This window comes from Opisthorchis viverrini (assembly GCF_000715545.1).
Source record: "Opisthorchis viverrini unplaced genomic scaffold opera_v5_352, whole genome shotgun sequence".
In the NCBI taxonomy this organism is placed as follows: Eukaryota; Metazoa; Platyhelminthes; class Trematoda; order Opisthorchiida; family Opisthorchiidae; genus Opisthorchis; species Opisthorchis viverrini.
Genome location: NW_008752008.1, coordinates 86,722 through 102,182, shown reverse-complemented (window position 1 = coordinate 102,182; position 15,461 = coordinate 86,722). Strand labels below are relative to the sequence as shown.

Below are 15,461 nucleotides of genomic sequence, written 5' to 3'. Positions count from 1 at the left end.
GCTCCTGAATCCAGTGACTTTACTTGAGGACTTTTCTGTTGACCTAGGTGTACTGAGCAGTTATCCCACGTTTGTGTCTACTGGGATGGAATTTATTCACTGTTTGCAATTGATCCAGTTCATCAGCTCGTTACGCAATATCGTTAGAATTTGGAGAAAAAATCGGAATACAAGTTAGCGAAAACGTTACGAGCGCATACAATATGGGGGTAAAACAACAAGCCTGTAACTGATGCATGTTTTCCTACTCGGACGTTTAGGACTCACTTTCGATGGCGGGGATCCCGGCTGAGCAATCGAGGATGAGACTTTGGGGATATTTTGGTTGCAAGGTCGTGTTAGGAAGTTTGAAGCAGCCGTTTATGGGTGTTCACGCTCCTTTGTCAAGTGCTGGACACTTAATTTATCAATCGAGTTTGATTAAGTAACCTGCGTCCGTTTGTGCGCCGTATGGTAGTTAATGGTCGGTATCTATTACTGATATATCGGTGTCGATTATACTGATGCTGAATGGTAATCTCCGTGACGCTGATTTCGTGCTATGACTCCGGAGACAATCCTCGCCCCCAAAAGTTGAAGAGGGACTCTCATGGTAACTAGACTGTGCGTCACTTATTCTATGTCGTCTTACGAAGGCGTGTTGAGGCGGGACCCGAGAACAACAGCGAGGATTTGGGTCAGAAGGCGCTGTGTGGACTACATTTCCACACTCCGTCAGGTGTTCAGCAACGAAATGCGTATAGACTTCCTACACTTAGTATTCCTTGACTTTAAGCTCGCAATTGATTCGTCATTTCGTTATTTCTTTTGAACACGCCTGCGCAACAGGAGATGCTCAAGCAGTCCCTGAATATTATACACTATTAGCAAACTTGTGGGCTCATGAAGGCGTATGTGGTGTTCTCTAAAGGCTTTCCTACAAGTAGTGGTGTCCTTGAGGGGTAACCACTCTGTCCATTTTCGTTTAATTTTTTGATTGATGAGATAATGGGACGATCACTGGCATGTTTACCAAACCCCAGTGCTCAGGTCTCTCAGAGCGGGAGCCTTGTCGACCAGGAATATGTGGAAGACATTTTTTCATTTATGAAGAAGAGTAGGAGACTGATAATACTGAAGAATCGGGGAGGTCATCCACTCATTTGGCGTGTGCGTTGTGCCAACAAAGTTCCTAGACGTGCTACGGTCTTTGGGTGTGCGCCTGGACACTCAAGGAGTGAAATTGGAGGCTGAGGATAGCTATACGTATACCCTAATTTGCATTGGTTTTGATGGAAGTGACCCATATGAAGTGAACACATGATTCTTGAAGAACAGAATTGTTTTTCTTAATTTTCTCCACTTGTTACGTCCAAAAGGACTACAGTACGGACTGTGTTGTACGGCTTCGAAACTTGGCCAGTACTGGTGGAGAATCTGAGAAGTCTTCATGCCTTCGTCTACCGATGCCTCAGGACGATGTACAACTGTGGCTGTTGATCTAGTGTCGGTTGATCGGTTGGGTGAGCTTGGTAGTTGACTTGCAAACGTTTCTACACCATTAGCGAATATACACTCATCTGTCGATGGATTTTCAGCAACCTTATGAGTATTACATTGCAAAAGTTTCTACACCATGCCAGGGGGCGTGGTTATTGTCCAGTTAGGTGGCTGGCTGTGTCAGATGATGTCTGGTCATTCAGCTGTAACACTGTCGGTGTCTAACTGCCATGCCACCTGAGAGAAGCACGAGGGCTGGGATACTGCCATGTTGCCCAAGCCTATATAGGGAAGTCGAGAGGCAGAGCCACGGACTTTCCGAATGTTTCCCCGCACGGTGACAAAGCATACGTAGACAAGCACCAAGCTTGGCAAACACATAAGCTGTCACCCGGTCAATAACCACTTAGCCGACCCGAGGTACCAATAATTGGACACATTGTCAATGTACATTGTACTGCTACGTTATGCTTGGGTATGCGTGCGTCCGTAGGGGACAACGGATTGCGGCATGTAGTTGGCAACTCTGTAGGAGTTGGATACTGTGCATTAGGTTTTGACCAGATAGAAAAACTCAGTCAGTTTACCAAATGCAACTTTTGTAGATCGCTCGAAATCATATTTTGACGAGCTCATTTAGATAGCTATACGTCCTATGTCGAAACACCCCATCCAGTTACTTGAGTGCGTTCTTTACCACAAGGCTATATTCTCCAGCAGAATCTACAAAGCAGTAGCTTGTTTAGGAGCGGTTAGAAGCGCTTTATGGATAACTAGGCCATAAACTGAGCGTCGCATCCCATACTGGAGAAAATCCTCCCCACTGCTCCTGAGCCTACCAGTTACCTTTTCAGAACACTTTTAATTAAGCACGTGCGCTTGCTTGCTCTACCTTCACTTACTCTACGTCTAAAAGTTGTCGCTTTGACTTAATCTGTAACGCGTCTTGGAGTGGTGTGAGGATCCTCCTGTTATCGGCGTTACAATCATTCCAGGTTTTTCTCGGCGGAGCACGCTATCTACAAGGTTGCTAAGATTTCTCTGACACTACAACCGGTTTAGTCCTTAAGGCTAATCAGGTAGATGCAGTCCTTTCGACCTTTATATACTTGGCCACCAGGCAGTTGGCGAGATGTACTCATTCATATAAATGCCGGCTGAATCACGTAATGAACGAGAGTTTTAGCTAGTTTATCGTCAAAACCAAATAAGTGTGCAACTAAGCGTATTTCGCAAATATCCCCGCTTCGTTGGTTTTTTTGTTTCTTTTTGTGGTTTTTGATAGCCAAGTGGTCAAGACGCGAATTTACTGACCAGACTATCTGCTGTTCAAACCCAACTCCGACATCTAGACTACCCTTGTCTAGGCCTGGGAGTATCCTAACCTCTGTGCTTCCTTTCATTCCACCTTAGGGTGGAATGATAGCTGGGCATCGAAGGGTTGTTACGGCTGAGCAGCTGAATGATAAAAGGAGACGAGTTTGTCTGTAACCGTCATTGTCGCAGACATTTACCCTGGGAGTATCCTGGACTGAAGTGCGATCGGCGATGCTTGACAAAAAAGCGAGTACTGGCTCATGTGATGACGCTATACGCTATTATTGCATTCAGCGTGTTTGGAGGCCAGCCGTCCCTAGTAGCCGAACATCACATCATTTGGACGGATGTGTCACGTGCAGGACACGGGCCAGACGAATGCATGCCCTGATTGGTCAGAATGCCAGCCAATTCGAGTCAAGCACGTTTGACTCGACGCTTCTCGCCCCCTCACGGACATTCTGGCACGACCTAATGGAACACTGTGACTACCCTATAAATACAGTTGTAATGATTTCCCTTTGTCTCCATAAAGGACTGTGTAGAGCTACCGTGCCTTTTGATATACCATAGTGGGCGGAGCAGGAAGCCAAGGGACCGATACAGAGTTGCACCACCGTTCAGCAAGTTACAACACAGCGATTGCGTCCTATCGCCCTTTTTTTCTGATTCCGGAAAAACGCAGCCTGGACTCCAGTCAAGTCCCATCCTAATTCCATGGTAGTGCGAGTCCTCTGTCCTCGCTTGGAAAACGAACTGATCGATAGGGTTACAGGATGCTGTTCTGCATGTGGGCTCATCTGCTGCCATGTTTACTGTTCGATTACCACCCCTCCTGACCTTTTCCGCCAATGTAAACTGCTGCTAGCTCCATTATAGAACCATCGGGACAGCCTTGCTTCATAAAGGCCAGTTGCAGGTGTCGAGTAGTACACCGTAGGTGCAATTCATATAGACCATCCAGATTGGACCTATTATCACGAAATCTCCATCCAAGCTGATGTACGTTGACATACATTTCCTGGTATGACTTGGTTCTCCTTAGAGTAGTCTGTCCGCTTTTCGTCTTTGAAACATATCTCAACTTTAATGTGTTCCCACTGATTCAAGTACGTAGCGTCCACTTTTAACTAGACTGAATGTGTCGTTCAATTGTATGCTGCATGTAGAAGCCTCCTATCAGCATCTTGGCATAGCTTTGGCAGTTCCCTATGGGACTGGCCAATTAGTTATGGACGACAGTCAAGAGTCAACATTGTTTTGACGGCTAGTCACATGTGGATCGTTTTCAGGTTGTCGATTCCCGCTTTGTTCAACAGTCTTCGTTGTCGATATCTTTACGTTCATGTTTCGACGCGAGTAAATTAACGCGTTAACTGCTGAGTGTTTTCCCCAGAAGAGAGGTGTATAAAGGCCGCGGCTCCGTAGACTCACCTGTCCACTCATCCGTACTATCGTATTTGGTTCACTGGCGATTGTAACTTCTGTTTTTAGTTCCATTCCAACTGTTCGCGTCTACGCCACTTCGTGAGAAAAGTTGGCTGCAGCAATACTCGATGCAATGTAGTAGCCTACCGCCACATCGTTTTCTACGTGTGGCAAGGGCGTTTTGCATTTCCCCTCACCTGTCATGGCCTGCAGCGCTACATCTCGACCGAAGTCGAAACGAGACGAAGTTCACACGTGGAAGAGGATACAGCCACCAAGCTTATACGAAATGTGGGAATGATCGCACATATAGATGCTGGTAAAACAACTACTACAGAGCGAATGTTGTATTTTGCACGTGAGTTTCGTACGTTTTGCCATTATTCAGTGCATGAGGACGGGATCTGAGCTATTTTCACTCACACTTTGGCTTAACAAAAATCCTACTCAGGTTGATCAATAGCGGAACCGTGCAGTGCTCAGTTGGGCGTGCGCCCACTCTCATCGGTTATTCCTACAAACTTCTCAGCGTTACGTTAAGTTGTCAATTGCCGTCTTCCCAAGGGAGCATTATCAAGCATAACGAAGTGCTGTCCTACCAACACTGTTGTGGCATCCAACTGTCACCTTCAAGCATGCAACTTAGTGTTAGTTCGGTGTTTATATAAATTTATTTCTGCCTTATCCAATTTATTTCATCAATGAATGCTAAAAACAGGATCATTTTGCCCCTCTGAATGGTAGAACTGGTGATTTTCTCTTCTGAAAGTTTTCTTGCTTGTCATAGGAGGCAAGTCAATCTGACCAGCTTAAAATTTGCTCTGGACTGTAAGTTCACCTATTCCTTCTCGCCTATACCCGTCCAGACAGAACTTATCACATTGGAGAGGTCGATCGTGGAAACACTGTGACAGACTATCTGCCGGAGGAACGCGAACGTGGAATTAGCATTGTGAGCGCAGCCGCCTGCCTCTCATGGAATCAGCACACTATCCACTTGGTTGATACTCCTGGACATGTGGATTTCACCATGGAAGTGGAACGATGCTTGGCCGTGTTGGATGGTGCTGTAACTATTCTTGACGGGACAAAAGGTGTTCAGGCGCAGACCAGAACAGTGTGGTAAGTTATGCTCGTACGTTCTCATAACTCAGTTTGCGTCGCACTGTCAGATGTACTTTTGGGACCATTCCGAAGATGGAATTCCGCGCAAGACCTAAGTTGAGATGGGACTCACTGATCAGTGGACGTTAGTTGAACATGTTCTTGTAAATCTTCTCGATACAATGGGTCTTGTGGTCTCTAGGTGAGGTACGTGAGGATGGCTTTAACGTGCATCCTTGTTGAACTCACCCTGCATTTAGATGCACCGCGTGGGAATTTCGGAACAATCGAGCGCTTGAACTTTTTCACATCATATCTCTATTTATTATGTGTTGGGCTGAAGACCACAGCTCGTGAGTAAATAAGTGCAATACGACCACACTTGTTGGAAGCAAAATCCACGGTAAAATCTAGATTTTGGTATGCTTACGCAATCTTATGTGCATGTGTAATGCGAATTGTGATCTAAAAGCTTCCACAGCAATCAGCTCTATACAACTTACCTTCTTGTGGTATGGACCTCACCGCCCACTTATGCTGAACACAACTATGATAAGGTGGTGTATAATCCCCATTCGAATAACCCGATTTCGACTAAACTGGGTCCCTCTTATCCCTCAAGGCATCAAGCAGATCGTTATAACCTACCACGGTTGGTATTTGTGAACAAACTGGATCGAGAGAATGCTGATTTCCAACTGTCCCTCAGCAGCTTGTGTTCGCAGTTAGCAAGCACTGTACGCTACGTTCCAATTCATTGGCCGGTTTCTGTCCAATCGCTAGCCAAGCCAGGTGAGAATCCGTCACCTGATCGAAAGGAGGCTAAATCCGCTCGTCGGTCAGCTGGAACTCATTTCATGGGCCTAATTGATCTAGTCACGATGAAATTCTTGGTAGGTTCCTATTTCGTTTGCATTGTATTTCTACGGATAACCCTCCCCAAGGATTTCATAAATTGTAAATCACTGGACTAAACATAGTGCCAGTATATTTCCCGCGTAGTCAAAGAGGGGCTTGATCTAGTGACAGAAGGAGTTTTATGGGTATTCCACCTTAAGTCGTCGAGTTTTATAGTCTGATCTTTGAGGTTTTTTAATAAATCTTCCTTCGAATAATTACTCTAGTGAGTTCGCAATGGAACTGCTTGTTTCGAGTGTATGTACCGCAACAAACTACATTCAACTCAGTTGCACTTGACAGGCTAATTTTCTGGTTGATTGACACTCAAACGCCTGATAATTCAAACCTGTTTTTTCAAAACAAAAAGAGTTTTCAGCAACCTTCTGAGTAGTTTCCTTTATGAAAAGCAAATTAGTTGTATCGGGTACACGGTTCTAGGGATCCAAACTGACCCTTGTGTTTCTTCGTAATGTGTTGCGACCAATTTCTGTCAGCAACCCTGAAGGGCCTCGATGTGAATCCAATGAATCCTCGCTTTTAAGTTATGGCGTTACGGAGTCTGTTTACAACGTTCCGGGTCTCATGCTACAGTTTGAAAATCTTTTTGGAACATCTCAGTTTCACATCCAATCATCTTTAGGTTTCAGTCCAGAAACGGGTTTATACAGTGACATTTTATGAAGACTTCCGGGAAGTTTTGTCACGGAAAAGACGTGTACTACCTGATAACCAAACACCTTTTTTCGTTTTTTCGGGCAATCAATCTACTAGCTGAGGGAAGACTGCGGTTGAGCAGTGCTCCTCAGCCGATATCACGCATCCATCCCGTCCACAAATTTTTGCCGGTACAACATGCTACTTACAAGTAACACAGAATGGCGTCTGTCCGAAATTTGTTAGTTTCGCAAACATAGTCCGACAGACTCACAAACACTTGCAACAACAAGAATGTTGCGTATTCTTCCAGCAATATGAATTAGTGGGTAGCTCTTTCCGCCCCAAAAAAGACGTGTTAGATGAGTTAAAAGGATCCTGAGGTTAACTCGAAACTCTGTTTCATTTCTTCTCCCAACCGAACTGCTTAACGTATGCTATACATCTAATTTTCACGGTTACATTAACACAAATGAGAGCAGTGCATAAATGGCTGCCCTAATCAACTTGACATCAGAAACGCACTCCAAAGAATAAACTTCCTGATTTGTCCATTTGGAACCAAACTTACTCGAGAGTCCGGGCAACGGAAGATCCAATTCATCGGAGTGCCCTCTGACTAAAAAGCCTGCATAGTTCACGGTTAATGGTGATGTTCAAAGCAACCGTAAGCTAATAATGTTGGGCACAACATTTGCTGCCACTTTGAGACTGATAAGAACACAAACGAAGAGCTTCTCCACCACCTATAATCTACCAGCATCACCTAGACTAACAGATGCACACCACAGTACCATTTTGAAAGTTGGGTTGGCTTATTTCCATAGTCATTTCATGAATAGCAAAGCACTTACTATAGAAACATATGATAGGGTGAATCACATACACAATAGATAAAGGAGGCACAGCATACCGAACTTGGTGAGAACAGTCTCGACACTAATTGTAATGGTTGCGCCGGATAAAGCGGACAAAGGTTGACAAGTGAGATGGATTTGAGATGGTAACCATCGACTGGCTGAACAAATTGACAGTGTAGCAACTTGAGCGTCAGCTGCATGACAGCCTTTCATGCTAGATACATCATATCAGACCAGACCTATGTATGTGTAAATTCTGAGCCGATTGGTTGGCGGTCAGTCAGTTCTATCTCTCATGTCATTTGACACACTTTGCTTAGGTGTCGGCAGGTTTGTATGCATAGAATGATAATTTGACGATGGTCACGATGTCTCGCGCCGTTTTTCGGACATTCTGGCCTGTGGACATCTTGGACAAGTGTGTCTAGTTGGCGTATTGAGGCCTCACATACATGCGACGTATGCAGCTCGTGCAGGGATGTCATCATCATCATTATCGGGTGTAATAACCGCGTACTTGTCGTACAGTTTCGTTCACCGATGATTTGGGGAGGTGGGGTAGGTAGCTGCGCATTGGAGGCGGGAGTTGATAAATTAGTGCGTAAATACAGCACTGTAGGTGGACTGTTAAGTGGGGGGATTGGGAAGGGAACAATGCATTGAAAGCAATAGTTTGGATGCATGAGCGCCATTGAGGGTGCGACTGGGCCGTGTCTGACAATGTCTCTAACCATTGATGTGGCCCGTCTCGGGGTCCCCATCCAGGAAGACGGCAGTGACCAGAGCAGCTGAGTTTGCTGGTAATGGCTTTCACACTTCGCTGCCAAGTCATTGTTTGACCGCCTCTGGCTCTCTTCCAGGCTGTGCAGGGTTGTAGCTTGATTGGTGAATTCCAAACAGCACCAACACGTCCTGACCGTGGATTTGTCATCACTGGCCCATTGGAGAGAAATGCAAAGCATGTTGAGCGTCAAGTTAATCAAACATCAGTTGAATCTGACCAACGGTTGGTTTTTAAGGGTCACTACCTCCAAATATGGGAAGCCGATTCCATCAGAACAACTGAAGTTTCCCCTTCGGGTAACTCTTCTTGATTAAAAGCCACGGTAATGGCTTTAGGACTCACATTGTTAGATGAAATATTCAGTAGCCACAATCACCAGTCTCCCCAACAAAGTCGTACTTCCCGACACATGATTATTCACTCTTTGGCTGCAACGCACATAAGAAAGGTTGAGTGCCCCCAATCAATGCCGCTTGAGCTTTTTTTTTTTAATTTGAACAGCATCATCTCGTCAATACAAGTTGAAAAGGTTAACTCTCTCAGATAGCGGGACGTCAAGTCGCTTCATTATCTCGTCGATTATCAAACCAAACAAGAATCTGACACCACTTCCCGTTGAGATGCCTCCCATACAATTCAACACGGCCACAAATGGGATCCTTTGATTATTGTGGGAACAAAAGCTTGTTGACCAACAAAGGTCAAAGAATGCGAAGACTGAGTTAGGCGTCAATGTATGCCGCTTCTATCACACTTGAGGGAGATTTGTCCCAGCGGAGGTAGCTGCGCATTGGAGGCGGGAGTTGATAAATTAGTGCGTAAATACAGCACTGTAGGTGGACTGTTAAGTGGGGGGATTGGGAAGGGAACAATGCATTGAAAGCAATAGTTTGGATGCATGAGCGCCATTGAGGGTGCGACTGGGCCGTGTCTGACAATGTCTCTAACCATTGATGTGGCCCGTCTCGGGGTCCCCATCCAGGAAGACGGCAGTGACCAGAGCAGCTGAGTTTGCTGGTAATGGCTTTCACACTTCGCTGCCAAGTCATTGTTTGACCACCTCTGGCTCTCTTCCAGGCTGTGCAGGGTTGTAGCTTGATTGGTGAATTCCAAACAGCACCAACACGTCCTGACCGTGGATTTGTCATCACTGGCCCATTGGAGAGAAATGCAAAGCATGTTGAGCGTCAAGTTAATCAAACATCAGTTGAATCTGACCAACGGTTGGTTTTTAAGGGTCACTACCTCCAAATATGGGAAGCCGATTCCATCAGAACAACTGAAGTTTCCCCTTCGGGTAACTCTTCTTGATTAAAAGCCACGGTAATGGCTTTAGGACTCACATTGTTAGATGAAATATTCAGTAGCCACAATCACCAGTCTCCCCAACAAAGTCGTACTTCCCGACACATGATTATTCACTCTTTGGCTGCAACGCACATAAGAAAGGTTGAGTGCCCCCAATCAATGCCGCTTGAGCTTTTTTTTTAATTTGAACAGCATCATCTCGTCAATACAAGTTGAAAAGGTTAACTCTCTCAGATAGCGGGACGTCAAGTCGCTTCATTATCTCGTCGATTATCAAACCAAACAAGAATCTGACACCACTTCCCGTTGAGATGCCTCCCATACAATTCAACACGGCCACAAATGGGATCCTTTGATTATTGTGGGAACAAAAGCTTGTTGACCAACAAAGGTCAAAGAACGCGAAGACTGAGTTAGGCGTCAATGTATGCCGCTTCTATCACACTTGAGGGAGAGTTGTCCCAGCATGACTCCTTTCCAGCCTGATTCCTGCTTGTTGTTCTTGGGTCATGTCTTTGTGTCAATGGAAACTAAACGGCCCCAAGTGTCTCGTTACCACGTTGGAAACTTATTGCCACTGAACATGCAGGACTGGATTTGAAGCACAGAACCTTCAGTCAGTACCTCGTGCCTTTATTCCCCAGCTATATTGGATTGCCCTTGTTAAGTAGAGGATAAATCCTCACAGCAGTCCGTCAGCGATTTGATACATTACTCGCTTAGTTACATTTCGCTATCCCTTTGTGTAGATACGGCAACTTCCAGTTATTTTAATCAAAAAGCGAAAGAGACAGTAGACCTCACTGATACCACTTTTAATGTAAAGTGAAGTTGGAACATGCGAACGTGGTGACATAACACTAGTACATGAAAATAACACTTGTGTATTCGAAGCCTATGACAAATTAGATGGCCTTTCAACAGTTTTTTTAGAACGATGGCTTTTGTTACTAAACACTTCACGCATATCGGTGAACAACGCTTCGATTGAACATATCATAAAGTTTATATAAAGTGCCATCTGTCTTTTCTCCTGTTTACATAGTACAGTTTCGAAAGCAGAAAGTACAGTTTATTCATTATCCAGACATCCAGGTTTTTGGAAAATACTGGGGTTCTTGAGCTCGCGCATTGTCTGACCGCTAGTTTCCAATTTTCACTTGAACTCACAGACGTTGACATAATGGTGATCTGCAGACTTCCGAATTGTTTGATGCGATGCCGACTAAGTTAGGTGACGTAATGAACTGGGTCTTTTGAACTTTCACTTGAACTCACAGACGTTGACATAACGCCAATCTGGACACATCCGAATTGTTTGGTGCGATGCCGACTAACTTAGATGACGTAATGAACTGCGTCTTTTGAATGATATCATGTTAATTTTAGTGTTTAATGTGCCATGCAGTCTATGGAGCGGAAAATGAGCATATTGTATGACCAGTGGTCATGACTCAAATTTCCGCAAAGTGGATCAGGAACTAAAACAATGGATCCTCTTGACTGGCCCTAGAGGCTAAAGAAGGAAAGGGGATCTCCTGACCATTCAGCTTTCATGAAAGATCTAGTGACCCAAAATATTTTTGGAGCCAGTACTTTTCATCCTCTCACTATTAGATAAACAGACTGTTCTTTATTCATTGTTCTTTATAGGATTGGTCCCAGTGTACGTCACCCGATGCTCTACCCCAAACCTCTGACTTGTTACACAAACTTCACCATTCAGGGCCAGTAAGCACGAGCAATTTTTCATCAGAGTTTATGCAAACCGTGTTGGATGCTCGCATTCGGCTGCTGGCGGAACTTGCCGAAGTGGACGAAGAATTAGCCGACCACTTTTTGGCGGTGGATCATCCAGAACACCTCATGCCCTCGGAGCTTATTCAGTCTGCTTTGAAACGAGTAAGTTTTCAGTAAATGTTGGTGACTTATGGATTTTACACCCCTCTGTGAGAGTCCTTTCCAGAACCCTAGTGTAAGCAAATCGCGGATCGACTTTCTGAGCCAGCCGCGGGCTGGTTGAAACACATCCTTCTTTTAGCTGTAACTTGTTGTTCATGAATCCTTTGGATCTTCCTGTTTCTCTCACTTTGTCAGCCACGTAGGTTACCTTTGTCATTTGTGTCTCCATCCCTCGTTTACTTTGGGCTTGGTCAATGGAACCATTTCGAATTGTATCCTATAGTACTAGTATTTATGCACACTCTGATGACGCCTGCAACGAATTGGATTTCATTGATATGCATGTGATCACGATGACACAAAGGATGAACTACACCTACTCAACCTGGTCAATCAGTCACGTGATAAACTATGTTCTCAATTATTGTCTATAATGGTCGTAGCAAGGCAGACACACTGTGGGACAACTTCTCGTACATGTTGGTCGAACACTAGCTGTCGTTTTTCAGTTTAACGTGGTTGCGATCAAGCTGTCACTGACGGCTATCAACATGTATGTTGCATCCTTCCAGCTCCTGCTTTTCAGTGGCTTCCAGCTCACACACGCACAACCGGTTCCTGATCACATCATAGAAAACGCCACAATGTTTCATCCCCACCTGTACTATCTTCTGTAAGAAGTAGGAAATCTACCGAGCGTGTTTATTCGAACTGTATCCGAGTTTTTTCGGAAACGATGCATTTTTCCATGCCCCTCTCAGGAAGGACAACCCTTCAGCTCTCGGGTGACCATCGCTGATTTTTCTACATTTTCTTACTATTCTATGAAATCTTCTGGTCAATTTATTTCCGCTTTCTGCATCTTGGTCCGGTGTTCCCACAACAAGTCACGAGTAACGCGAACGTGGCTTAGCGCTTCATATATGTGGTGGAATGCTTATGTTGCTCGTTTCCTTCATTGAAATCTCTGACACATTCCAACTCTGGTCTTAATCGAAGTATGAGATTTTAATGTGATTTTTTCAGTTATCACTTTACTTCTCGTTCTTTAATTGACCCGGCAAACCTGTCTATACAGGCCACCCATAGGGGCCAAGTTATTCCTGTACTTGTTGGTAGTAGCCGGCAGAACATTGGAATACAACCACTTCTGGATGCAATCGTTGACTACTTGCCGAACCCAACCAATCACAAAGCACCCGCTCCTGTACAACGACTCATTCATCAAGTATGGTCCATGTACTCACACTCAAGACCTCCAACAGGATTTGATCTTCCGGTGGCGGATTCTGCCCAACCACCCGTGTTGCTTGTTTTCAAGGTTTGTTTTGATCCTCACCGTGGACCGCTAAGCCTTGTCCGGATCTACTCGGGCTCCGTAAAGAAAGGCAGTCTACTTACCAACTGGTCACTGAATCGGACAGTTCCAATAACAGAAAAGGTAGGTTTTCTCCAGACAGTCAACTTAGTTCATTTACACTTCCTGTTAGCCTCTATCAAGCATGGATTTTCTCCATTTTCCGTACTGCCTCACTGGTAACGGCCACTTTAGGTTCCACAGTTACACTATATGCGACACTGCAGAGTGCCTTTAGATTCTCAAGAATGATTGGTAGATTCCCTTATGAATACTTTTGCTTCACGTCATCAGGTATTGGGTGTGTTCCAAATGACTGGCGATCAGCGTGAGTCGGTCGACTGTGCTACGACGGGTAGTATTGTTGCTCTAGCGGGTCTCGAATCTACGCACAGTGGCGATCTACTTGGTCCCGTACGGAGGACTAGCACATCGAACAAGGATTCATCGATCGACCAAAACTCTAGCGAAGAAGAGGATCATGATGTCTGGATCAATAGTCTGCCGGAGTTGAACAAGTGTGAACCAGTCGTTTATGCTGCCCTAGAACCCGGAAGCCTATCAGCTGTGCGTCCCTTGGAATACGCTCTAGCTTGTATGCAGCGCGAGGATCCTAGTTTCACCGTGAGTTGACAGATATAAATGTTTTGTGCACCCCTGTTGAGACTGGCGAGTGTATACCAATTTTGGTATACCCCATATCGTTATGTGAAAATGGATTCCCTCCAGTAGAAGCTGCAGTTTCCGGTGCCCCGTTGAAGTAGTCTCTTTTATGTCTATCGTTTTTTTTGTGTTCAGGGCGTAAAAATTACTGTGGCCGTATTTGACTGGGTTGACTTTGAATTGCTACCCCAGTCCGATTATATATATATATATATATATATATATATATATATATATATATATATATATATATATTATTCAACACAAATATGAATATGAATAAAAGCATAGCATCTTTACAAATTTCGGAATATCACATTTTGGGATTCATACGCAGACAGTGCATCAGTAATTCCTCAATGTGTATGGATAGGTTTTTCTTGTTCTGTTCTTCCAACGTTGTTTGAACCAGTCGACAGAGCTCTAATCTTCACTCTTGCCTCCTATCTGTGGTAATGGCCCTGGATGCAATTCATATTGGACACAGTGGCTGTCGTAGCCATGTTTTTAAATCCACAACGAGTTAGGTGACATGAATAAAGCAAATAAAAAGAAGTTGAAAAGGATATGACTACGGTACTACCGCTAAACACGCCGAGAACAGTACTGCTGAACGGAGTTTTTGATTCCACAAAGCGCTGGAAACACGCGTAACACATAACTGAAGGTGATGAATGTGCCATTGTAAAATATCCTTTGTAATTTTGTAACCCATTAACGGTAGTTTTTTTCAGGTGCATATACCGGCACAGTTGTAGAATAGTGATCCTGTAATCAGAAAAGTAATGACCATGGAGAAGTGCACTATGGTGAAAAGTTGAGGAGATATGTGAAAAACAATAGAACCAACTGGTCGGCACGTGGAATAGATCGATTGGATGACTTGGTCAACAGTAGGATTACGGCGGACGCAGACCTCATAGGGAGCCATCAGTCGGTCGGGGGAAAACGGACTCAGTGTGACGAGATGATTTCATGCGGAATTCAAGCGGAATCAGAAATTTGTCGGGCAATACAACCCCACTGTATTTCAAACCGGTTCGGTATGACGGTTTTTTTCACCCCAACGGCTGCTTTCTCGTGAGCTCCTCTTACTCTGTCTTTGGGCCGTTGACTATACTATTGGGATTCTGTTCTGTGTAGAATTGTAGCCGCAGTATTTAAGCTTTTCATGTGCTTCGACTCGTGGCTCAGTATAAGTGTACTTGTCTGTGAAAATGTTTGGCCTTCATACACGGCCACGTGTGCAATCTCGAGGTGAGTGCAGCGGGGATGTCGAGAAGAGGGCATGTGTAAAAAGCACAGTTTCACGAGTCGCCGTGCCAATGGTGTAGAGGTTCATCGGTAAACCCAAAACAGATCTAAACTCATCGTTTGGTACCGACACCAGCATTACGAACGCCCACCTGCCATCAGCAATACAGTCAGTGTAGAACCATAAAACGGTGTTACCAAGGGCAAGTCTTAAGTGGTTCAAAACCAACCAACGATTAGTACCCCATTAGATGGTGAATTCAACTACCCTTTTCCCGGCTAGTAATTGCTGATGTGTAGGATTTGTTGGCCAACACAGATGTGTGAAGTGTCCCCCGTAGAGATTTCTCCATACGTCGAACGTTTCTGCCTCCCGTTGTATTCTCATGAATTTATTCAAGCCGATCTGTTTCAGAATCTTTTCCGGTTAACAGGAAATTGTGGTGTCTGT

At 44.7% G+C, this 15,461-nt stretch overlaps 1 protein-coding gene across 1 annotated transcript in view; it reads left to right on the top strand.

Annotated features, from left to right (window-relative positions):
* Window positions 1-15,461, top strand: part of T265_10268 (hypothetical protein) — a gene marked incomplete at both ends in the record, with an annotated part of 29,897 nt that overhangs the window by 6,967 nt on the left and 7,469 nt on the right. Inside the window, 7 exons of the mRNA XM_009176588.1 lie at window positions 3,842-3,905; window positions 4,291-4,582; window positions 5,091-5,346; window positions 5,951-6,221; window positions 11,488-11,736; window positions 12,815-13,177; window positions 13,388-13,717. Of these exons, the coding sequence (XP_009174852.1) occupies window positions 4,522-4,582; window positions 5,091-5,346; window positions 5,951-6,221; window positions 11,488-11,736; window positions 12,815-13,177; window positions 13,388-13,717 (1,530 nt within the window). The remainder of the gene's footprint in view (window positions 1-3,841; window positions 3,906-4,290; window positions 4,583-5,090; window positions 5,347-5,950; window positions 6,222-11,487; window positions 11,737-12,814; window positions 13,178-13,387; window positions 13,718-15,461) is intronic.